Source organism: Marmota flaviventris, chromosome 13 (assembly GCF_047511675.1).
Source record: "Marmota flaviventris isolate mMarFla1 chromosome 13, mMarFla1.hap1, whole genome shotgun sequence".
NCBI classification, from domain to species: domain Eukaryota; kingdom Metazoa; phylum Chordata; class Mammalia; order Rodentia; family Sciuridae; genus Marmota; species Marmota flaviventris.
Window position 1 is genome coordinate 42,124,854 of NC_092510.1, and position 26,635 is coordinate 42,151,488.

At 33.7% G+C, this 26,635-nt stretch overlaps 1 protein-coding gene across 2 annotated transcripts in view; it reads left to right on the forward strand.

Annotated features, from left to right (window-relative positions):
* Uhrf2 (ubiquitin like with PHD and ring finger domains 2) overlaps nt 1-26,635 on the forward strand; it is a 78,541-nt gene that overhangs the window by 26,398 nt on the left and 25,508 nt on the right. For both annotated transcript variants that reach the window (XM_027943063.2, XM_071600631.1), the window contains 3 exons: nt 11,940-12,158; nt 24,701-24,810; nt 26,185-26,371. In XM_027943063.2, the coding sequence (XP_027798864.2) occupies nt 11,940-12,158; nt 24,701-24,810; nt 26,185-26,371 (516 nt within the window). The remainder of the gene's footprint in view (nt 1-11,939; nt 12,159-24,700; nt 24,811-26,184; nt 26,372-26,635) is intronic.

Consider the following 26,635-nt stretch of genomic DNA (forward strand, 5'->3'; position numbering starts at 1 on the left):
TCAGTTTCTCCCCTGATTGGAAAATGCTTTACTTTGAAATGATGTCAGTTAATGAAACAGTCTGTTCTCTGTTCATTACAGCATAATCAACCAATAAATTTTCATCCAGTTCAAAATTTCTCTAAAGAAATGTTAATATAAAGTTCTTAATCATGTATCTAGACTTAAATTTTTGCCATAGTTACCACACTACCTATTCTCATTAGTGTCTATCAAGAATTCACTATTATATTCCTTTTGTCAGTCTTACAGGCCAATTAAAAAGGTAAGTTGAAGAAAACTTTGTTAGTGACTTGCTTTTTCTTTTATTATTTTATTAAATATAATGGCCTAATTTAGATATCTTATTTTACAAATTTTGCTGATTTTTATTTATTTAGTTGTAGATGGACACAATACCTTTATTTAATTTATTTTTATGTGATGCTGAGGATTGAACTCAGTGCCCCACACATGCTAGGCAAGTGCTCTACCACTGAGCTACAACCCAGCCCTTTAGATGATTTCTATAAGGAGAAAAGTTAGAAAACACGTGACAGTTTGAGAAAATATGTATTTAAAAAAGAAAAATTCTTATGAAAGTTGTTATATTTATAAATCATATCTTAAGAATTAATAATTATTGTCTGAACTAGATAAAGTTGCAGTCTTTAAATAAACATAAATGTTTGCTAAAAACCTTTTTATAATGATATCAACATTATAGTAGCTTAAACTAGTAATTCTACTAAAATAACATTGTGGTCAAGCACTTTACCGGTACTTTACCTGAATTATCTCATATAATCCTCATTAAAAACTCAGTGAAGTAGATGTGTAAAGTGGGAATAACTGAGATTTTAGAGAGGTTGAATAACTTCCCCAATGTTACAAGCTAGTAAGTAGTAGACTTACATTCAGAAAAGCATACTTGCAATTTTACCTCTCATTTTGGGAGAAGCATGCTTATAAAGAGGTATCACTGTCTATACCTGTTTATAATACCTTATTATTAACATTGTCTACATATAGCACATGGAATTGTTCATATAACTTAAAAAAAAAATTTAATCCCTGTAGTTAAACAATTTTTGCAGAAGAAATACTGTATGCCAGAAGAGCTTTACTTGTAAGTGCTTATGATTTTTCTGTGGAGAAGACTCACAATGAATTAGTTAAAAGCATTTTTAAAACCAAATAGGTTAAACTATTGTTTTAATGGAAATATCAAGGCTTTACCATGGGATTAAGTGGAAATGTCAACAGCATCACCTAGGACTTTGCGGGTAATTTGGGCAGTAATTAAGAGTTCATTCTGGCAAATGTTATAGAATAATGATATCATTGTTCTCAATGTTGATTTTTGTAGCTATTTTTAGCCAAGTACATGCTTTTGAGTAGTCTTAATTATGGCTATTGCAAATAGAAGTCAGTGAAACAATTCTGAATAAAATCAAGTGGTATTTTTATTTTAAAGTAGCTTTTCTAGAAAGTAGTAAAACTGGCTGGGGCATAGTGGTACACTCCTGTAGTCCCAGAGGCTCAGGAGGCTGAGGCAGCAGGATTGCAAGTTGAAAGTCAGCCTCAGCAACTTAGTGAGACTTTATCTCAAAATAAAAAGGGCTGGGAATGTAGTTCAGTGGTAGAGTGCCCCTTGGTTCCATCCCCAGTGCTGTTAAACAAAACAAAACATCAGAAACACCACAGATTTTCCCAGGTAAGGTGTTTAGGATGAAGATTGTTGAGGGGACTCCCCGACCCCTGTGATGTGCGGGCCTTTGGTAGAGCCCAGAAATCTTTTTTGAACAGAGATCCCAGGACCCCATGGAGTATACAGAGCAATAGTTCTCTCAGACTATAGTTGAGACTCTAGATTGAGAATGTGGTTTGAATTCCAGGTCTTCAATTTACTGGTAATCTTTTGTTTTAAATATTTCAGCATTAATTTCATCCTCTGTAAACATCTACTTGATATATGTTTTTTATTCTTGTAACTTTGAAAAATACCTAGTAGTAATAGAATCATACTTTCTGCTTTTTACTTACTAATTAACACAACATATATTTTGGTAAGTATTCTTAATACTGAAGTATTGTATTTTTTTGCATAGGTGCTTTTAATCTGATTATGTTTTTCCATAATTATCAAATAGTTATCTGATATTGTTAATGTGTTCTAAAAATGAGATTTCCATGTAATGTGTAAAATCCTACTGTAAGCAGTTTTAAGTAAGTTTTTATTTTTAATTGTGAGTAAGCACTAAATTTAAGGTGTGAAACTTCATAATGTCATCTATTAGAATAAGAAATGCTTTCTTTTTGCATGTGGTATAACATTAAAGATTTGCTAAACTAGAACATGCCTGCAGATGAATGGTGTCCTTATTTAAACATATTAGCCACAGGAAGCCATGGTTTGAAGGAATAGTTTCATTGATACTACTTTGCTTATTAAAGTAGTTTAAGTCTTTTAGAATTAATAGATTACAAGCCATCTATGAAAATGTAGCTTCACTATTGTATAGTACACTTTTTTATTTTTAAGAGCCTAATCTGTTTCTCTAAAATTTAATTCCCTCATCATTGATTGTTTGCTGTTACTAAAAACCAACTTAGTGAGGACCTAAGCAACTCAGCAAGACCACTTCTCTAAATAAAATAACAAAAAAAGGGGTGGGGATGTAGCTCAGTGGTTAAGCACCCCTGGGCTTAATCCCTGGTACAAAATAATAATAATAATAAAAAAATTTAAAAGCCAGTTTTGTTTTTAATTGGCAAAAATGTCATACAGTTAAGGATAATCAAAAGCATATGCACTGAAAGGTAGCTGAAAGAATATTATACTTGGAACATTGTGAATTTTATTGGGAAAACTTAAACTTCAGATATATTTAAGGCTCACTGGAAATACAATCTGTGTCTCACCTAATTGGTTCAAAATTCAAGGATATGATTATCTTGTACCCATAGTAGAATAATACCTTGAATCCAGATTCTGAGAACCAAGAGATCATGCTTACAAAAGAAAGAGGAAGGACCCTAGTTTCTTCCATCCATAAGAATAGGGTTGACACTTGGAACAGTGGTAAGTAAAGTTGACCTTGATACATTTCTGTGCTCCAGTTCTTTGTGAATACCTTAAGATTTGTTTTAGAAGTGGTTCAAGTTTCCACTTCAGCCAAAGTGCTTCATATAGTTGGTATAATCAGTTCTTCTCAGTGCAAAGTCTGGAAGAAGTCAGCTGCTCGGACAATTTGCAGTGATTAGCTTCAGTGTTGTACATTAAACCTCATGGGAAAGGGAATGCTGTATTAGTGGCTGCCTATAATTGAATAGATTTTATCTTAAATCTACTATAATTAAGAGTTTAGCTATGTACATGTTTGTTCTTGTTGTTTTAAGTACACTAAAAACAAAACATTTTTCTCATTATCTCTGGCATGGAATTCTATATTCCTACCTGGTGTGGTTTGGATATGGTTTCGATAAGGATTCATGGTATTGGAAGTGAGGTCCCCAGTGTGGTAATGTGAGGTGGTGAAACCTTTAAGAGGTCCTGATTGAAGGTCCTGAGATCACTTAGGGGTATGCCCTTGGAAAATATTTTGGGACCCCAGTCTTCCTGGCTTCCTGTTTCAAGATATGATCTCTTCCTCCTACATATGCTCCTGCCATTGTGACACATTGTTTTGGTATATCTGCCATTAGGCCTTCACCAGAGGCTGAACCAGTGGGGCCCACCTGATCTTGGACTTTGAACCTCCAGAATTGTGAGCTAAATAAACCTCTTTTTTTTTTTTAAATAGAGTTACCAGCCTCAGCTATTTTGTTATAGTAATACAAAATGGACTAATATGTCAAATAACTATTTAGGTCAAGGTTTTTCAGGAAGAAGAGAAGAGTATCAGAATCAAGAAGATCTTTTTCAAATGCTGTGGTCATAATTTATTGTATTCAACCAAGAACTTCAGTTATATAAAAGCAGTTTTCTGTTTAATGGGTTGGGTGTGTTTCCAGACATTTGTATGCTTGGTATATCCCAAGCATCCTAAAATGTGAACATAGTTCCTTCTTCTCCATGAAAAATTCCTGCTTTGCAGTATAAGTGCTGTGATAGAAATATGCACACTTAGCTTTGAGATTACAGGGTTGACAATATTTCTGTGTTACTGAAGGGAAATAGCAGGATACCAAGGGATAAAGAAAGAGGAGAATAGATTACATAGCTAAAGAAAATAATGTGGCGAGTAAGAAGTAATGAAACTAAAGTTGAACAAAAATTTCAATTTAAACATTGCAAATTAAGATGCATATTTTTTCTACTTGTTCCTGTACCTTCCTAGAAGAAAATAAAAGAATAAATGCATGAACTCCCAGGACCAAAAAAAAGATAGATATAAAAAAAATACAAGACAAAGCAACAAAATTTTGGAAGGCAAAACACAATTGAATGCATAATATCTAACTTAGCAGGCCAAAGAAAGCCAAAACCTAAAGATGAGAAGCCAATCAATAAGCAAGTTAAATTGCCATTTGATAACATGGGAAGGCTCAGGCCTTGGATTCACTAGGTACTTTGGAGGTAAATTTCACTTGGAAAATGAAGAGCCTTTAAACCACTTCTACCTTACTCAGGGTTTAAATCAAAGAGGAAGACATGGCAATGTTATTTAGGAACCAGGATTCAGCACAGAAAGAAATGGAAGACGATCCCAGCATGACAGCTGTAGAACAGGTCTAGACCTGCAGAGCAAGTGTCCAGATTGGAATAAGGGCTGTGGAAGAGATGTTTTGAAGCCCACAAGATTAGTAGAGTACCAGAAATGTTTGAACATATAGGAGTTTTACAACTGTGGTGAAATGGAGATAAATTAGTGACTGGTACATAGAAAACTAGTGACCAAAAAGGGCAATTAGGCACTGAAAAGAAAGCAAAACTATGAAAGAAATGTGATTAAAGAATATTTCATTGCTTAACTGTGAATACTGTTCAGTCAACATGTAAAGAAAAATACTGATTTTTTGTTTTGTTTTGTTTTACAAACTACATAGTTTGTATAATGTGCTTGAGAGCAAGTTAAACGTTTGTCAACTCTTGTTAAGAGTACGGAGTATAGAGCCAGATCATCGGTTTGAACCATGTCTCTGCTCCTCCCTAGTATCTGAATAAGTTATTTAATTTTTTATTTTTTTCTGAAAAATGGGGATACAATGACTTCTATCTGTGTTATAAGGGTTATTGTAAATATATATAACTACTTAGAGTTCCTTGTACATGTTAGTAATTGTAAAGAACAGGAGGTTGGAGGCAAGTGAACTGGATATGGGAAATTGGTAGAGTAACGGTTCAAAAATTATAAGCATGCTATTTAAAGATATGTAGGTAATTAAGAGGTAGCTAAGAATTGAAAGTGATTGCCTCTGGGGAACAGAAGTCAGTGGGTGTGGTGGGCTGGGACGAGAGACTGTCTTTATTGTAAGCTTTGAGTGTTATCTTTTGAATTTTGCATGCATATGGTACAACACTTCAAAAGATGGAGAGAACCTTTTGTTTCTAGCTAGTATTTGGATTTTAACTTGTAGCACTTTTACTTTATTTTTGTTATAGAAATCTTTAAACACATGAAAGAACAATATAATGAACCCATTGCCTAACTTCAACCATGGCCAATTTTGTATTATTTATACCAGCATCTCTGAGCATCATTGATTACTTTGAAGAAAGCCCCAGACCTTACATCATTTTCATTCATTAACAGCCTAATGTATGGCTTTAGTGGCCTTGGTGGGTACACTGCTTAGATCTCCCTTCAAGAAAGAATTTTTACTGACCAACTGCAAGGAGTTGATTTAGCTGATAACCTTTAACCATAGCACTTTGAAGATCTGCAGCTTTTGCGCCAAGATTATGATCTTTCCTGGAATCCCTCAGTTAGTGACCAGTTGTGACAAGGCTTCTTTGCCTGGCAATTTCTGCCCGTGGTGGAACTCTGTAGTTAACTTCTTTTTTTTTTTTTTTTTAATTTTTATTTGTAGATTGGACACAATGTCTTTATTTATTTTTATGTGGTGCTGAGGATCGAACCCAGTGTCTCATGCATGCGAGGCAAGAGCTCTACCACTGAGCTACACAACCCCAGCCCTCTGTGGTTAATTTCTACACCTGAGTTCAGCGTTGGGTTAGCCAAGAATTTGTCAAGTTGTACTACACTCTAACTTTTCTTGCCTAACATACTCCTTTCCTGTCCTTTCAGCACAACTGATGGTCATCATTTTAAGGGCTTTTATTTCCTAGTTCTAGTTTCTCCTTGTCTTTCATAGGTGTCACCTTCATCTTAATATCTGCTTCCTGAAACATTCATCTGAAAAAATAGCTAAAAGAATTCTTTCTAGAGTTTCATAAGAGTAAACATATCAGATCCGAGAGACTGCTGTCCTTAAAAGGTCTGATGTGTTTGGCCCTTGGCCTTGATATTTGGTAACTTAGATTTTTTAATATGATTATGCTGAACCTACTTCCAGGAACCTGACAATTTTGGTATGATATGCAGTGAGTACCAGGGTGACAAACCCCTAATAATCTCTCTCATGAGCTGCGCTGGTAAACCATTTTTCATACATGTCACAATTTGTTGTTTGAGGGATTAAACATGTTTTATGTCACTCCATTAGGTGTCTCTACCTTTTTCAGTTTTCAGATTGAGGGTTTTTTCTTTTAAGTAGTATTAGAAACTTAGTGGATTTTAACAGTTTTAATCTAATTTGGGGTGCCGAAATTGTCCCCACTTTGGCATATGAAGGATTCTTCAGGTTGAACCTAACATAATTTTTGAGTGCTTTTTTGTATTCAGGTACAAGAGGATGCCAGAGGCCTGGGTTCAGCCATTTCCTCAAGGATCTCCAGTTGTTTTTAGTAAGAAATTATATTTAGAACACAGTTTAAACTGCTCATTGATACTTATTTGGGCATGTGTCTAGGTTTTTTCGTTGGATAAAACCAGGAAATATACTATGGGTTTCTATTGATATTTACAATGAAATTTAGAATTAGAGGACTGTAATTTAATATCTTAAATTTTATGTTATCTTTGACTCTCACAATCATGGTTCCTAATATTACCATTAATTTGCTTTATCCTATTCACATGGTAGTTTCAGACTAACAGTACTACTACCACAAATGATGTGATTACTGAAAGGTTGCTTTTTCAAATTTTGTTTTGTCCTTAGGAAATATCTCATTTGGGCTATATAGTCAACTTATTATGTTTTCAAATAACTTGTCACAGTTTTTCACAATGTAGTGAAGTCATCATTTGTGTACATTTTTTTTTTTATTTTCCTTTTGGTTTTTAGGAACTTCTCACATTTTTTATTTGGTTTGTTTTATAATTATGTGAAACATTGCATGGTTTATAGTTAAATCTCCAAAAACAAAGCAGAGCAAAAGAAACATACTCCATTTCTAGCAAATATTTGCATTTACATATTCATATACTAGATAGAAAATAGCGCACTACTGATTTGTTCCTTGCTTTGTTGAGTTAATATAGCCTAGAAGTCATTCTAGAGCATATATTCCTCGTTCTTTTTTTTTAAGAACATAACATTCCATTATATAAGTGTACCATGTTATCTTAAATGGTTTCCTATTATGGACGTTTGATTGTTTCTAGTCCCATTATTACAAATAGTGCAGTTATAAAATAGACTTTTATATGTCTCTTTGTGAAGATTTTTGTTATTTATATTGGGATGGATTTCTAAAAGTAGAATTCCTGGGTCAGAAGACATATGTATAGGCAAAATTCTAGCTATTGCCAGAGTCCCCTCCACAAGGGGGTCAATTACCACTTTTCATTTCTCTCAGCATTATAGGAGAATACCTGCTTTTTCTAGCCTATCAATAGATTGTTATCAAACTTGATAAAATGTCTTAAGTAGATCTGTGTTTTAGAATCTTCACTTTGGCAGGAATATGATAAGGATTGGAGGTTGTGATCTTTAAAAGTAAAGAGATATGTTGGGCCTTGGCAATTATCTGAGAAATGCAGATCTTAACTAAGATTATAGCATTACAGTAAATTAATATCAAAAGAATATATAATGGAGAACTTAGTAACTGGAGGGAGGCATTGTAAGAGAAATTAGGGAAAACTCCTTAGTTTCTGAGAGCATGAAGGGTTGCTACCAGAGACTAAAACTAAGCATCAGCAGATTATGGGGTAGGGGGATTCCTTTGGGATGCTTCTGGGACTTCTGGGTTAGAGGTATAGTTAGAAATAGGAATCTGAGGGCTGAGGTTGTAGCTCAGTGGTAGACCTCTTGCCTGGTCTGTGTGAGGCACTGGGTTCGATTCTTAGCACTGCATATATATAAATAAAGGTCTATCAACAACTAAAAAAATAGGAATCTAAAAAGTTTCCTTCTCCGCCTCCCCCTCCCCCCTCCTCCTTTCTGTTATTGTTTGTTTTAGTACCATGGATTAGAACCCAGGGTGCCTAACTGCTGAGCCACTTCCCCATCCTTTTTTTTTTTTTTTTGGAGACAGGGTCTCACTAAGTTGCTAATGGCCTTGCCAAGTTGCTGAGGCTGGTCTCTAACTTGCATCCTTCCAGTCTCAGCCTCAGTCACTGGGATTACAAGCATTTGCCAGTGCACCTGGCTCTGAAAAGTTTCAGAGTTGTCATTATATAAATGTTAAGATATGTGTAGATGAAGATGTCCAGGGAAAGAATAACATTAATATTAGGTAATATTTGAGCATTTGACACGTTCTTAACTTTGTCAAAAGTAGTTTTATGGTGTCCGTTCCTTGTTTTTTTGTTTGTTTTGTTTTAATATACCAATTAACCTAGCATCTCTCTGTCTAGAATTAGAAAATATGCACTTCATTTTTGTGACATATCTTAGGTATGTATGTGTACATAGAGTATATACACGTATAATCTACATTATTCTCTTTTGACATTGTAAACATAAATTCCCTTGTTCTTGTGTATGAGATGATGTGTTTTCTTTATCTCCACATAAACATGATTTTAAATATAATTTAAAAACTTTTTTCTAGTTCTATTTTGTTCAAAGTATCTCCATTCTAACTTTGACAGACTCAAATGGAGAACTTTCTTTTTCTTTTTTTTTGCCATTGAAACATGGTTTGTTACGACATTGTTTTTAAAACAGGATGATGACAATATCATTGTGTCAAATTACAACCTTTATTATATAACTGAGAAATGAATCTCATTTAAAATAGTTTTTCTTCTCATTTGGCCTTAAGAATATTGAAACTGACAACAAAACCATAACTTTAGAATCAGTGAAACCTTAAGATAAAGTTTCCCTTCATTTTATAGGCTGAGAAAAATATTGGTTATTTTCTGATCAAGTTACATGAAACAATATGAACATATAAATACCAGATGCTGAGCTAAAAACTTTAGATTTAGTTTGACCATAAAAAAGTAGGATTGAAATAGGGAGAAGAGAAGTTGGGGTTGTAGCTCAGTGGTAGAGCACTTGTCTAGCATGTGTGAGGCACTGGGTTTGATTCTCAACATTGCATACAAGTAAACAAATAAAATAAAGGTCCATTAACAACTAAAGAATATTTTTTTAAAAAATAGGGAGAAGAGTGAAATATGGACATGACTTTGTACTTGTCAGGTTCCTACTTCTTATTTCCTTCAGGATTATTTCTATGTTATAATGATAAAATGAATAGTACAACTGATATTTTCTTCATGTTCTGTTTTAAGCACTATAAAGGTTTTCTGGCTTTAGTTCTCAAAACCACCATAAGAAGTGCAATTACCATTAGTTACATTTTTTAGATGATGAATAGTTACAGAAGTTCAGTAACTTTCCCAGGGATACACAGTAGCAAGAAGCATAACTAGGAATGTAAACATAGACAGGTTGAATATAGAACATACTTTGGCTGAAGACACCAGAATGATAAATGGGTTCAAATCTTGTTGAGTTGAAAAAAAAATTCACTAAAACCAACGTATTAATTAGAGGAGGTGATTGAAGATGATAGATTTAAACTGTCAAATATTAAGTCTGTTGTGGAGAAATTTCTTCACGAAACTAAAATGTAGAGTAAGTTGCAAAAGCTTATCTTTGCTCCATTAAGTGTCCTATCTTTCCTGTGTCAGAACTTTGTGAACACAGCATAGCTTTTCTTAGGGTTAAAAATGCCCTCATATCAGGTCATCAACCAAGCCCTTAACAGAATTCCTGAGCTTTTTGATTATGAGGCTTAATAAACTCTTTACCCAAGCCCCCCCCCCAAAAAAGCCTTCATAATTTATTATCTGAGAATAAATTTAGAAAAATTAAAAATAATAATTTATTATCTAAGCAGAGACTAATGTTTGGAAGGCTTGTTGAAAGGAATTATGGCATAGATTAAACCAGATAATCTCTGAGGCCCTTTGCCAATCCTGCAATCCCTGTCCCTCCCCTATTAACTAATACTTAGAGACTTGATTAAAGATTCCATACAGAAATAGTATCACTTATTCTAAATTAGTTCAGTACACTGTCAGTTCTAGACTTGCATAGTCCTTGTTTGATTGGAGGAATAAAGACTAGCTGCTAGAGCTTCTTCCAACTTCAGACCCACTTTCATATCGAACAGAATACTTAGGGAAGAAATCTTTTAACTCCTAATCAACTTAGTTTTTACTCTGACAGTGTTGCCACTTGGGATATATAATATTTAATTACTCTCATGTTCCTATAGCATATTAAGTTCTCAAACTTGAACATGCATTAGAACCACTGATTTTAAAAGTATATTAGTAGGCTTCATTGCCAGAATTTCTGACTCAAGTCTGAAATGGAGCCCCATAATATGCTTTTCTAACACATATCCAGTTGGTGTTGATGCTGCTGGTCTGTAGACCATACTTTGAGAACCACTGCTATAGCACTTTGGTCTATCTTAATAGATTGAATTTTTTAAGAGCAGGAATTAGATGTTACTTGGGTTTTTTTGTTTGTTTTTTGTCCCTCTACTACCTAATAATATATATAGGCAAAAGTTCTTAATTTTACAGAAACCAGTGTGGACTGTTAAATTACTGTCTTTGGCCTGATGATATCAATAAATTAGGCCTAAAATTGAAGACCCTTCTAAAACTATAGAAGGAAATAAAGCCAAGTTCTTCTAGAATTCTGTTACGCATAAATTTCTGGACTTTTGGTTTTATTTTTAAACATTACTAGAAAGCTGGCCATGTTGAAGAACTAGAATTTTCTCTTCCTGAGTAAGTTAAGGCTATTGGAGCATGCTAGGCTCTGGTTTTTTATTATGCATAAGGCAAATGACAGAACTCAATGACTTGGTTCCAATATCCGGAAGAGGCCAACATCTAAGCCTATTAAGATAATTCTTAAACTTGGATTAAAAAATGTGAAGCCAGAGTTTGTGTTTACCACTCTCACACCCCCTATTCTCCAGCTAACCATATCTTCCTAAGATTTTAATAAGAATTGTTTTGCTGTGGTAATTAAAATCATGACTGGATGTCATTTAAGTGTCATTAAGAAGAATACATACTCTCATTCATAATATTCAGTTTATAATGGTAATATTTAACTAAATAGATGTTACATAAATAGTACATAGCACCCTCAAAGTAGATATGATAGTGGTTGGTTGGCATACTGTAAGCCATGAAGACACCTGCATCTCCAAGGTGTAACAGGGCTGGGGAGTGAGGGTTCATGCTCACACTTAAGAAACCAGCCTGTAGGTATGTATCACAGTACAGGTGAGAGGTCATCAAAATATACCCTCTATTTAAAGATGTTGCAACCTGTTTTACTTATTCTCCTAGACTGTTAACTCTAAGTTTTTCTAATTGTTGCAAATTGTTTAGTCATCTTTGGTGATTATCATAGGCTGTGTTCTGTGTTTTTTTTTTTTTTCCCCTCTTTCTCCTCAGGTACCCGGAAAGTGGTACTCTAGAAATGAACGTCCAGAATCTTCGGCCACGAGCTAGAACTATTTTGAAATGGAACGAACTAAATGTTGGTGATGTAGTAATGGTTAATTACAATGTAGAAAATCCAGGAAAAAGAGGATTTTGGTATGATGCAGAAATTACCACATTGAAGACAATCTCAAGGACCAAAAAAGAACTTCGTGTGAAAATCTTCCTAGGGTAAGATTCTCTTCACATGCTACTTAGTTACTGAATTAAGGAATGTAAATTTTAGGTATAAAGCACATGTTCCTTGTTTTTTTTTTTTTAAAGGTGTAGTTTATGAAAGATGGAAATTTCCTTACTATAAGAGAATATCTTGAATTTTTATTAAGAATGTCTTAAATCACTATCTCCATTTTAAGGCTGGAGATATTTGGAGGAACGGTGGACATAACTGAGTATCTAATTAGAAAAATCTTTACTTATACACAAGATTCTTATAAATGAAACAAAATATACAAAAGCATCTTAATAGCTAAGTTGATATAATAACAATAGATGACTATCTAATAGGTATCTGCTAGACTTCCAACACTAACCAGAATTTTCCTTCAATTTAAGGAATTTAGCCAACTTAATGAAGAGAATTCAAAATACAAAAAGTTACCTAAAATACCAAGCCACTCAGATATTTACATCATTAATTCTGTAAGAAATACTTTAAAGGTTTACCTCATCACATAATGAAGTACTCTGCATTGTTTCAGATAACCATTTACACCTAAGAGATTATTATCACCACCTCGGTGTTTAATCTGAATAGTTTATTGGCTGAATAATCATTAATTTACTTTTTTTAATAAATAAAATATATTAACAGTCCTTTAGAACAAATAATGTTTAAGCATCCTTCTATATTCATTTTTTAAAACATATTTTTTGGTTGTAGGTGGACACAATACCTTTATTTTATTTATTTTTATGTGGTGCTAAGGATTTAAAACCCTGTGCCTCATACATGCTAGGCAAGTGTTCTAACACTGAGCCACAACTGTAGCCCCTTCTATGTTCATTTTTATGCAGTTCTTTTTTGATAATGAATTCTTCAATTTGTTGTATTGAGCATTGAGTATTTTAGAATGGCACTGACAGTTTTCTTACATAAGGAAAAAAATAAACAAGTCAAGTTCTAGTTAACTGGGTTAGTAACTTAAGGTGACAAATCTGGGAGCAAACACCTGCTTATGACTAAAAATATTCAGCAAGGGTAAGTAAACTGTAGCCCACTAACTGCCTATTTTTGTAAATAAAGTTCTATTGGAACCCAGCAATGCCCATTGATTTATGTATTATCTCTGGCTGGTTCATGCAAAACAGCATTGTTGAATAGTTTCAACTGAGAGCATCTGAGCTTAGACTGTCTGGCCTTTAAAACTTTGCTGATTCCCGAGATAAGGAAGAAGAATGTTAGCATGTGCTGAAAAAGCTTATATTTTATTATTTGTGATGCTAAGGATCAAAGCTGTTTTCATTGAAAACAGATTTCAGAAGTTTCTACAGAAACACAAGAGTGATGAAGTATTTAATTCAGTTACAGAATTCTAAACAACTTTAAATTCTTATATGGATATGAATCATTAAGAAGGAGAAACCACCTAAATAAATCAGCTGTGTTGGGAGCCTTATAATGTACTTGAAAGTAGGATATTTTAAAAAGCATGTGTATACAATAGGAGGAGATAACAAAACTCAAAGCACTGAGCTGAAAAACAAAACTGAGTATTAAAAATGTATCTCCAAATGATTCTGAGAGAGTACTGTGGCTTTGGAGACTAGATCTACATTTTAGTGGAAATGATGGAAAGGCAAATACTACCTTAATACAATGATTGGGATAACTATTCCAACAGTAAAAAACATGATCCTGTAAATTATTGTTTTCCCATCATACAAGTTTTTACTGAAAGTGTTAGAAACATAAGAGCCAAAAAAGTAGACAGTGTGGCTTGTGTGTGGGATTTTTTTTTTTTTTCATGAAACATCTTTTCCCTTCACAGGTAAGAATGGATAAATAATGAGCATGAAAATATAAATGCATTCTGTTGTTGATAATTTAGGCTTGTTACAAGTGTGCTGCCATGACATTCTTGAACCTGTGTCATTGTGCATATGTACATTGTTTACTTAGGATGCAAAATGCTAGAAGTAGTATTGTTGGATTATAGAACCTGTGCATCTTTAGTAAATAGAACCAAATATTTAAGTGACTATGTCAGGTTACAGTTTTGCACCAGTATGAGAGTTTCCATTGTGCTGCATTCATATTCACACTTAATTTTGTCAAACTTCAGTTTCTGCTAATTAAATGAGTGTATAATAAAATAGTATCTCTTTGTGGCTTTAGTTCACATTTCATTAGCTAATGGAGTTTTTGTTTGTTTATTGGCAGTTTGGATATCTTTTTTGATCATCCAGCTCCAAAACTTGTTGGATTTCTTTGTTGCTAGATACTGTTTTGGTTTTTAGGAATTCCAGGTGTGGATACTAGATCATTTCAGTTTATGTGACAAAAATATTCTTTTCAACTCTGACTTTTTTCTCCTTGTAATGTTTGAATAGAAATTTTCTTAATTTTAATGTACTTGAGGTTTCAAAAATCAAGAAAATTTGTCCTTATGCTTTTACTCTCTGTATCTTGCTTAAGAAACTTCCATTCCCAGAGATCATAAAGTTGCTGTTTTATTACCCATGTCATCCTACTTTGTTCTTCAGGTAGGTCTTAAATGTTCTTAGCTCTGTGTACTTGGAGTTTGAATTTTCCAGTCATCTTTTCTTTTACTTGTATGTAGGACTACAAGTAAGATTAAAATTTACACGTAGATTGTTTTGAAATGTTTATGATTATAATCATTGAATTATGACATTTTGATTTGTCCTTTATTTGGTTTCTTCCTCATCCTATTTAGTAGCTGGGCCCTTCAGTACGTAGCATCTTTTTTTTCCTTATTGCCAAAAGAATTTTAAAAATTTCATCAGTAATCATAGTGTTTGATTTTAGGGGGTTTGTTTGTTTGTTTTTGTTTTAAAGACAAGCTTTCCTAGGTTTGGTTTCACAATATCTGGGGTAGGATTTTACATTTGTATTAAGTAAATTTGCATATAAATTTTTCTAACTCACCTGTATGGATTATGGTAGTTCATAAAATAATGTGGAATATATCTTTTCTGTTTCATAGTATATTTTGTATTCTTCAGTATTGGGTAGAACTTTTCAGTAAAGTCCTAGGGCTGAGTTTTCTTTGGGGAAGGTTTTTGTGATTAATCCAATTTCTGTAATGATTATAGGACCACTCATATTTTTTGTTCTTGAACTAGAATTTAATTTTCTGATAATCTGTATCTGAATTTTAAAATTTGTTAGCCACATGTTTTTAATATGTGCAATATCTCTTGTAATATTTCTTTTTTATCCCTGAAAAATTAGTTTGCGACTTTTTGAGTGAGATTGATCAATTTTGTTAGATTTTTGCAAAGATTAACCTTCAGCTTTAATCCCCTCTTTTGTATTGAAGGTATAAAGAAAGAAACAAATACAGGACATGATTTTTAATCTGTTTTGGAGATTTGATAAGGGAACTTGGAATTTGTTCATGCTTGTTTCTGTTTTTAATTTGTGAGTATCAAAAAGTGAATATATTTGAACTGTCTAATTCTAGTTTACAAATTGTATTTTTAAGTTGTTATTTTCTGTTTTTATTTTAATTCTGGAGAAAATTCACAACACATTTTGTGGTTTAAATAATATTTACAAAATAATTTGTTTACTATTATTGTAATATGTAGAGTATTAAATACCACATATAAATGTTCACAAGTAAAGTAGTAGTTGTATCCTATAGCAAGAAAATTTATTCAGTCTTACTAAAACTGTAGATATACTTGTTTTCAGACACTATTATAAGATTTATTACATTAAACTATGTACTAAATTTTTTTCATATCTATTACAGAATTTCTTAAGTAATATTATCATCAATGAATGTTCTTACAGAATATGTATTTTATGTCCATATGAAGGTATCAGTCAAAGTTCATTGTACCCTAGCATGCTGCCCTCCAAGAGTTGCTTCATCCTGTAAACATGCCCACACCTCAGGACCTTGTCTTATTGTCTGCCTGGGCTGCTCGTTGTGTTTCAAATCTCTGCTTAAGTATTACTTCAGAGAGGTCTTCTAGATTCCCTATGTACCAGTCCTGGGTTACTTGAATTCTCTCTCTCTTTTTTTTTTTTTTTTAAATGGTATTTATTATCACCAGACATTTATTTGTCTCTTATATCATTTGTGTTAGTTTTTTTTGCTGCGGTAGCAAATTACCACAGATTTCATGGCATATACAATACAACTTAGTTCTAGAGGTTGGAATTCTTGAGTTTGGATTTCACAGGGCAAAAATCAAAGTGTCACCAAGAATTTGCTCATTTTTGGAGATACTTTAAAGGAGAATCTGGTTAGGGTTTTGAGTGTTTTGTTTTATTTTCCCTTTTTTCCTAGCTTTATAGGCCTCCTATGTTCCTTGGCCTATGGTCTGCTTTCTCCATCTTCAAAGACAGCCACTTCCTGCCCATTATTTTGTAGTCAAATTTTCTTTAGAGCTCTTCTACTTCCTCTTCCCCTTCTACTTTTAAGACCCCTTGTGATTATATTGCGCCTACCTGGATAATCTCATTTCATGGCCCTTAATTATATCTGCAAAGTCCTTTTGCTATGTAAGGTAACATTCATAGCTTCCTGGGACTAGAACAAGGACTCCTTTGGGGCCCATATTTTGTCTGTCCTGTGTACCATCAATGCCTTTATTATTATTATTGTTATTTTTTTGCTGCTATGTGTCAGGCCCTGTTCTAAGGACTTGTTACAGTGGATTCTCAATAAATACAAAATTTTATAGATTCTGAGAAGAGTTTTTCCCCCATATTTTAACATCTCTGAAATCAAATTTTATCTTAAAATGGGTATTGAACTAACCAAATTGAATTTTTCTAGAGATTTGAGTTTGCTTCTACCAGTCCTTTGGCAGTGCCATTTAACTTTAATTTAAATTCTCTGCTTGAATTTTTTTAGATAACACACACAGAATGAATTCAGACCTTTGAAACTTTATGGATCCTAGTCTTGGTTCAATCCTTGGAGGATGCTTTTTTCTCCATATACTCAGTAGTAATATTAGTATTTTCTTCATCTTCAAGGTAGTTTATTTCCCATTTATCTTTTTTTTTACATGCAGTCTTTAAAAGAGAAAAAAAGCTTTGTTATTTATATATTTATTTTTTAATGTGATACTAAGGATTGAACCCAGTGCCTCACTTATGCTAGGCAAGTGCTCCGCCACTGAGCCACAACCCAGCCCTGCCCATTTAACTTTAACAATAAGAGAACTTTTTGATGGCCTTTTATTTGAGAGTCCTTCTTAGACATCTTATTTTGTTAACTTACATAGTATCTTAAGTAATGCTTATTTGGGTGTGCAGCTCTATTTGGGGGTTTTTGTTAGACTGTGCCATTTCCAGTCAACTTCTTTTTTGGCAAAATATTAAAAAATGTTTTACAATTACTATTTTACTAAACCAGTAATTAAGTGTGTATTTCTTGAGGGAACGAATTGTTTATTTGAATGTTTTGAATATTCTATGACTTCATCAGTAATGTGTATAGAAAATAGATGTCTAGATAAGCCTTAAATTAAACTAAAATGAGAAATACGTGAAAAGGCAATTTTAAGCTTTAAAACTAGTGGTTTTTGTGACAATTATGGGATCACTTAAAAAAGTGCATGGAAGGCTTCTCCTTCCAGGTAGGGTGGGATGGCTGGCAGTAGATCAGCACTCTTAGCTAAAACAACTATAGCAGCCAAATCAAATAGTTTATCAGAGGGCAGCAAAGTGTCAAAGAAAACTATTGTAACTGTGACTGGAGAAGGAATAACCTTAGGAGGCAGCTTGTTTGTGGTTGTGTTTTGTCCTGTGGAATCTTAATTCTGAATCCAGTGAAAAACCTAATTGAGAGCAAATGGAAGCAGGGTAGGCACAAAAAAATCAGAGCTTTTGGCAGATATTTGTGATGCTTCAAGCATATAGCATATTTTCACCTTTGGACTTTGCCAGATATTGGATTTCTGCTAGGCAGGAGGCTAAAAATGTAAGTAAAAAAGAGAGTGGAATTTTCAGCAATCTTAGAAAGCAAACATTAGGATTTGGGACCACCTGTAGAGAGGCTTCACAAATACATGATGGTCTCTTAGTTTGCAAACTGCTTGGCTGCAGCAAACAAGGAGACTAAATCTTACCTAATACATTGATATGTAAGTTTGCAAAGTCTAGTTTCTGGACAACCACTAAAATTTAAGTGGATTCATTATAGTGGAAATGAAATATTAAATTAATAGAATAGAAAATATATAGTAAAGTGGCAGAAACAAACCTACCTCTATCAACCATTAAATTTACTACATGTGATTTTAATATTCCAGTTAAAACCAAAGATCAAAAAACTAGATTAAAGCAAAAATCCCATATGCTGCTTATAAGAAACAGTCCTCAAATATATAGTCATAGAAATTGAAAAGAAAAGGATAATTGGGGTTCTAGGAAAATAACAGCATGGACTTTAAAACTCCTCAAATTTCCATATAAAAACAAACAACTAAAAGCTCATGGGCAACATCTACAATAAAATGGGGTGGTGTTTTATTCCCCATGAATCCCAAAGTAGCTGGTGGGATGAACAAAAAGCCTGCAATATCAGTAGAGATACTACAATATCAGTAGCTCTTGGATGTGTGATGATTTGAAGAACTCCAAAGTAATAATAAATCAATATCTAATTAGAGAGTAGCAGTTATGGGAACCATCTTTCAGGATGACCCTCTTGTTCCTGCTTTCTGGCTCTTACCCTCATATATTTCCCTCCTGTATTTTACTACACTGACTCTATGTGACCAATAGAATAAGGCAGAAGTGATAGTATACCACCTTGGGATTAGGTTGTGAAAAAATGACTTCCATTTTGGACTATCTCTTGGATCACTTCTTCTGGGATGAGTCAACTACATGTTCATGAGGCTATTCAGGCAACATGTGGCTATTCCCCCAGTAAGTCTTTAGGTGAGACTGTAACCTTGGCCAACAGCTTGACTGCAACTTCATGAAAGACCTTAAGCCATAAATTTCCCAGTTAAGCTATTCCCAAATTCCTGACCCTTGGAAATTGGGGTAAATTTTATTGTAGGTTGGTAACATTGACTTAAGCAATAATTAACTAACACAGCAGCTAAAGCTAGACAAGTGTGCATTCCAATTCAGATAAGTACAAACAATTTGCAGTCAGGTCGGAAGGGGTTACAGTCCTATAAACTCTTTAAATATGAAATGAACTAGAGCTCTATTCCAGGAAAGAGACTCAATGAAAAGAAACGAGTGTAGAATCCAAATTGAGTAGATCAAGAAAAATTGAGACAAAGGAAAAAAGGGTCCAGTTAGAACAGGAGGAGAGTAGAGCCAGGAGAGGAGACTGCAGAAAATAAGGGTTTGAACTTAGGGACACTCTTATCACATGCCCAGATTCTGCCCCCATTTTGATTTTTATTATGAGACAAGGTCTTGATAAGGTGCTAGCTGAGGCTGTCTTCACACATGCCATCCTCCCACCTCAACCTCTGGAGCATAGTGTCTTTTTTTTTTTTTTTTAAGTCACTTTTGAGTATAGTTTATATACAATAATATTGTTGACTTTCTTTATCCAGGAGTTCTACACCCATGTTTTTTACCAACCACAGATCCAAAATATTCACACACATATTTTAAAGTTTATCTGTATTGAACATGAAAATTTTAAAATCATTATTCCCCAAACAATAAAGTGCAGTGACTATTTACTTAGCATTTTCATAGTATTAAGTATTATAAAAGACATATACAGGAGGATGTGTGTGATATGCAAATAAAAATGTAGCATTTTAATTTTACATAAGGGATTTGAATATCTGCAGATTTTGGTATGGAGGGCATTGGGATCAGTCCTTTACAGATACTGCGGCATGATTGTACATACTTATTTTAAGTGTATATATAGTTGAGTGAACATTGAGAAATGAATATCCCATGCTACCATTGTAATCAAGAATATTTTCAGGGCTGGGGATGTGGCTCAAGCGGTAGCGCGCTCGCCTGGCATGTGTGCGGCCCGGGTTTGATCCTCAGCACCACATACAAACAAAGATGTGTCCACCGAAAACTAAAAAAAATAAATAAATATTAAAAAAAAATTCTCTCTCCCCCCCTTTCTCTCTCTCTTTAAAAAAAAAAATAAATATTTTCATCACCCCAGAGGTTTCTCATATGCCCTATTACAATCACTGCCACCACCCTCGGGGGTGTATTTATTTATTTAGCATAAAAGAGTAGGATTTATTCAACTGAGAAGAAAAGAGACAGAACTCTCACAGGGATAGAGGGAACCCAACAGGGGTTGCCCAATGTTTTAATTTCTATTAGGTTAGATTTTAGTTGTCAGTTTTGAATTCTTCTCCTCTAAAAAAGTGAGTTATATTGCTGTGAACTACTAAAAAGCTAGATGAAATCACAGCTTCTAAAGTTTCAGAATGTTTATTTTATAAAAACAAGAAAAAAGAAAGTATATCAAATTCCATACAAAGTTACAAGAGAAATAGAAAATTTTAGGAACAGGATTAAATCCTTGCTGACAATGAAGCATCCCAGAAAGACAGGCATGAGTCAAGAAAAGGAGAGCCAAGAGGTTGGGGTTGTAGCTCAGTAGTGGAGGACTTGCCCAGTGAGACAGTGAGTTCAATCCTCAGCCCCACATACAAATAAATAAAATAAAGGTATTGTGTCCATCTACAACTAAAAATATTTTTTAAAAAAAATTTAAAAAGAGAGCCAAAGATTTTAACTGTAGCCAAATTAGTCTTATATGACTGCAGATAAAATCTAACTTGTAGGAACTAGGGGGATATTGTTTTTATCAACTCTACCTGAGAAATCTTCTAGGGAACTAGCTTTAGACAACCAAGATAACTAAAGAGAATTTGACATAAAGAATTACGATAAACATTTATTTATTTATTTATTTTTATACATACATGCTGGGGATTGAATCCAGGGGCACTTTATCACTGAGCTAATTCCCCAGCCCTTTTTTATTTTGTGACAGGGTCTTACTAAGTTGCTGAGGGCAGCCTTGAACTTGTGATCCTCCTGGCTGGCCTACTGAGTCTCTAGGACTACAGGCCTGTGCTGCTTCACTTTGCTAAAATATTTCTATATTTAGAACTAGGGATAGGGGGCTTGGAGTGCAGCTAAGTAGTAGAGCACTTGCTTAGAATGCTCAGGGGCCTGGGTTTGATCTCAACATCACCACCAAGAAAAGAAAAGAACCACCTATATTTCAAATGTAAGAAATGGGAAAATGTACAAAAAGTTCAAACTTTATATTGACAACCAGCAAGAATGTCTTGCATGTGAAATAAAGCAAAAGGTATATGCTATTTTAATTTAGACATCCTGGAGTCCTTGAGAACCAGGATTTCCTAGTTGAAGAAAAAACATATATTCCTGAATACCTCAAAAAAAGTGTTTGTGTGTGTGTGTGTGTGTGTGTGTGTAAATAAATGTATGCAAAAACTTTAGTGCTGAATTTGAACAGAAAGTGTTAATATGAACTCATATTTTGTTTGAATGTGTGTAGTACTGTTTGTTTAAATTTTATACTTTCATATGCTGAAAAAAACCTATGAACAGTAATAACGGAGACATAATAAGCTTTCCTAATGCCAGATTGTGATCTTGAAATATTTTGCACTTAAAAAAATCCAGGGTATCTGGGAGATGGAGACTCCAGATTGAAGACAGAAAATGTTCAAGGTGGGCTGGGGATGTGGCTCAAGCGGTAGCGCGCTCGCCTGGCATGCGTGCAGCCTGGGTTAGATCCTCAGCACCACATACAAACAAAGATGTTGTGTCCACCAAAAACTAAAAAATAAATATTAAAAAAAATTCTCTCTCTCTCTTAAAAAAAATGTTCAAAGTGAACCTAGAACATCTTTTCATACAAATAACAATAAAATCTACAAATGCTGCTAAGTTCTTGTCAATAGAGTAGGAGTCATCTGGAAGCTCCTGTAGGCCAGTGTTGAAATAATTTGAATATTAATAAGAAAAATATAATTATGGTAGTTTGAATCACATCAAATATTTTTAAAGCCATGGGTTCATAGCAGTACAAAAACTTGTTAGAGAACTGGTTTTTAAAAAACTGCCAAATACTAAAATAGCCAAAGCAATCCTTAAAGCAAAGCAGGGGTCATCACAATACCAGATCTGAAATTACACTACAGGGCTATTGTAACAAAAATGGCATGGTATTGGCACCAAAATAGACATGAAGACCAATGGAACAGAATAGAAGACACAGAGACAAATCCACATAAATCCAGTTCATCTTGGACAAAGGCACCATAAGTATACATTAGAGAAAAGATAGCCTCTTCAACAAATGATGCTGGGAAAACTGGAAATTTGTATGCAGTAGAATGAAATTTAATCCCTATCTCTTGCCCTGCACACAAGTCAGTTTTAAGTGGATCAAGGACTTAGATATTCAACCAGAGATCCTGAGCCTACTAGAATAGTATACACAATGGAATACTATTCAGCCATAAAGAAGAATGAAGTTATGGCATTTGCCTGTAAATGGATGGAACTAGAGATTATCAAGCTAAGTGAAATAAGCCAACTTCAAAAAACCAAAGATGGAATGTTGTCTCTGATATGTGGATGCTGACGCACAATAAGGGGGATGGGGAAAAATAGATGTTGAAAGGGGAATTAAGAAAAGGGAGGGAGGATGGGAATGGAAAGCTAGAATAAATCAGAACTTTCCAATATTCATATACAAATACATAACTAGTGAGATGCCACATTATGTATAACCTCAAGAATGGGATTCTAATTAGAATAAGTTATGCTCTGTGTATGTATAATATGTCAAAGTACATTCTATTATCATGTATATCTAAAAAAACAAATTTTTAAAAAGACTCTAAATATTTGTTTTAAGCATATGCATTTTATACATTTTGCTATGTTAAACTAATATAAAGAAAAAAGTAATTTATTAAAAAATGCCAAATAAGCATTTAACTGCATATTATATGAGCTATACCAGTGGATCACCAAATATTGAAAAATGTTTCTTTTTAAAATTTCTCAAATTATTCATCAAATAAATAAGAAAGGAAATAATAGAACTAAAATATCAACATTTTCCAGCCTCCAATGAATTAATCCAGGCATTGAGCATCAGTGTGTATTTGTCATTATGGGGGGAAAAATTACCACTTCCAGTTGGAAAGAGACTTATAACGTAGTTTACCAAAAAATGAACCTAAATCTGATGAAGACTTTAGTGTGAGGGTTGACATTTTCACTTTTTGTATAGAGCACAACAGTAAATAACTTAACTTTTATGCTTAAATGCTCTCTGTCAAAACTATTCAACTCTACCATTGTAGCATGAAATAACCATAGATGATGCATAATCAAGTTGGTGTAGCTAGGTTCCAATAAAACTTTATTTACAAAAACACAGTGGGCCAAGATTTTCTGATCTCTTCTCCAGATCCAACTCCTAATATATGGACATACAGATGATCCATAAAAGTTGATTCAGCTATGCTTCTGGAATGTAAGTTTCAAAATCAAGTCTAAGAAATTATTGGACACAAGGAAGAGAGTGATGGTATTGGGATTTATATATTAACACTTGTAAAACCCAGGCAAAGCTAAACATAGGCTTAGGGATATGGGTGACAAGAATGAAGAAAATTAAAGTAAATATAACTCATGGGATAATATGAAGATGTCATTGGTTGGGGCCTGTTATGGTTTCAGAGGTACTTAATAGTTCTAACTTCTCTGATGGCCTCTTACAAAGGATATGCACCTTACAGTTGGTTTAACTCTTTATTTGTCTATGTAGCTTTCTGCATTTGTGTGTATTTGATATTAAAAGTTTTTTAAAGAAAGGGTGAAAAGAGGGGGAAAAGTCTCCAAGGAAATGCTAACAAAAAAAAAAAAGGGGGGAAGAAAAACGTAGTATGATGAAGACTGCAATACTAGAGAATGAGACATTTCATAAGATGATTTAGGATTCTTAAATCTGTATGCATCTAATAATATGTCTTCAGAAATACAAAGCAAAAGCCGACAGATAAAAAGGAGAAATGCACAAATTCACAGTAGTAGGAGGAAGCTTGAAGAAGCATATGCAAATAGACATAAACTGAGACAGAAAAATATGGCATTGTATTTTAAGATTTTGTTTTTGAGGCGAGGTCGTCTTATTTTTGCCTAGAAATTTACTATTCTTATTAGAAATATGTTGAAATCTTTCATTTTAATTGACAGAATAATCTTTTCTTTGAGCTAAATTTATAGATAGCTACTTTTTCCCAAGTAACATAAGTAATGAAGTCTGCATTTTTTTCCTGATTCTACACTAAAGTTATAACTATGAATATTAAATAATCACTGTTGGACTCTTTCTACAATTGGAAACCATAGTACATAATAATTAGAATAGTATAATCTCAATATGTACGTGAGTAAAATTCAGTGAATTTCCAAACTCATTTCTAATTATTATTTGCACATGGTTTAGGTTTTGTTGGTACAAGTTAATTTTTCTTCCTTTTTTAAACAGAGGTTCTGAAGGGACTTTAAATGACTGCAGAGTAATATTTGTAGATGAAATCTTCAAGATTGAGAAGCCCGGAGCGCATCCTATTTCATTTGCAGATGGAAAGTTTTTAAGTATGCATTTTTCTTTTGAACTTAGATTGTGTTATATATTATGGAAATTTGTTTTTACTGACAAGTGGATAATTTGGAGGAAATATAAAACTGTAGACCACATAAATTTACTTTCAGGATGACAAAGAAGAAATAACTTCCAATGAAAAAAATCTTAAGTTTTTCTGAGTATTCTCAAACAATTTTTCAAATACATTTCTCACCAATGGTGTACAAGTTTCTTCATAACCCTATCAATACTGAACATTTTTAAATTTTTTGCAAGAGGATTAAAGACCCCACATATCAACTTGTCTCTCTTTGGATTCAATTAAGAATTTACCTAAGGTTTTGCCTAGAGTTTCTCAAGCTTTCTTAGTTCACTGAGCAATCAATGTCTCAGTAATTTTTTCTTGGCATTTATAGGCCAAAAGAAATACTGAACAGTTCCATTTATTAAATTACTTTGTTTAACGAATTATATTTCCCTTTTGTGCCCTGTGAGTTCATTAAAGGGTCTGGTGCATCTGTGGGAAACTGGGTCAGTGTATATATAATTTGAGGGGTGGTTTTATTTTTAATTTTTGTAGCACTGAATATTGAATCCAAGGCCTCACATATGCTAAACAAGCACTATACCACTGAACTACATCTCCAGCACTTTTTTTTTTTTTTTTTCATTTCAAAATAGGGTCTCACTAAGTTGCTAAGGCTGGTCTTGAACTTGCAATCCTCCTGACTCAGCCTCTCAGATCACTGAGATTACATGTATGTGCCTTTATGCCCTGCTATAAGAAAAATTTTAAGGCAAAAGTATATGATGCGAGGATGTAGTTCAGTAGTAAAGCACTTGCCTCACATTTGCAATGTCCTGGATTTAATCCCCAGCCCTGAAAAAGAATATGCAAAAATAAAAAGTAGATATTATCATCATGTTTGGAGGTGATTGGATTTTTACTGAATTATGTTTGAGCCTCATCCTTGAAATTTTAATGCAGTAAATCAAAGGTGAGACTCAGGCTTTTATTTCTAAACTCTCACATTTGATTATCCCTTTTGGTTCCTTTGATTAAAAAAAGTATATGCTAGCTGGGTGTAGTGGCACACACTTGTAATCCCAGCGGCTTGGAAAGCTGAAGCAGAAATATTGCAAGTTCAAGGCCAGCCTCAGCAATTTAACAAGACCCGAAGCAACTTAGCAAGACCCTATCTCAAAATAAATAAATAAGGGCTGGGGACATGCCTCAGTGATTAAGCACCTCTAGGTTCAATCCCCAGTACCCACCCCCCCCCCCCAAAAAAAAAGTTGTATGCTGTTTCCATGAGTTTTTCTTTGAGATTAATAGATGAACAAGTTACTTTAAGGTAAGACTTACTTTAATTTTTTTTCTTAAGGGAAAAATGACCCTGAATGTGACCTATGTGGTGGAGACCCAGATAAGAAATGCCGTACATGCTCTTGTCATAAATGTGGTGAGAAGCATGAACCCAACATGCAGCTTCTATGTGACGAATGTAATATGGCCTATCATATTTACTGCCTGACTCCACCTTTGGATAAAGTCCCAGAAGAAGAATACTGGTATGATCATCAGGATTTGTTTTTTGCTTTATAGAGAATCAAATGTGAAATATCTATTTGAACTACCAAAAGTATATTTATAAAGATAAATGGTATATAGTAAAGTGCTTAAAATGTTAAGAGACAAATGCTTACTTGGCATTGATAGTATTTATTCAATTACCATAGCAGCTTCTGAACTGGTCTTTAGCTCCATGTTTTGATCTCTCTCATGTTCTATAATAGTACTTAATAATTATTATATATTTCATATGCTTTACACTA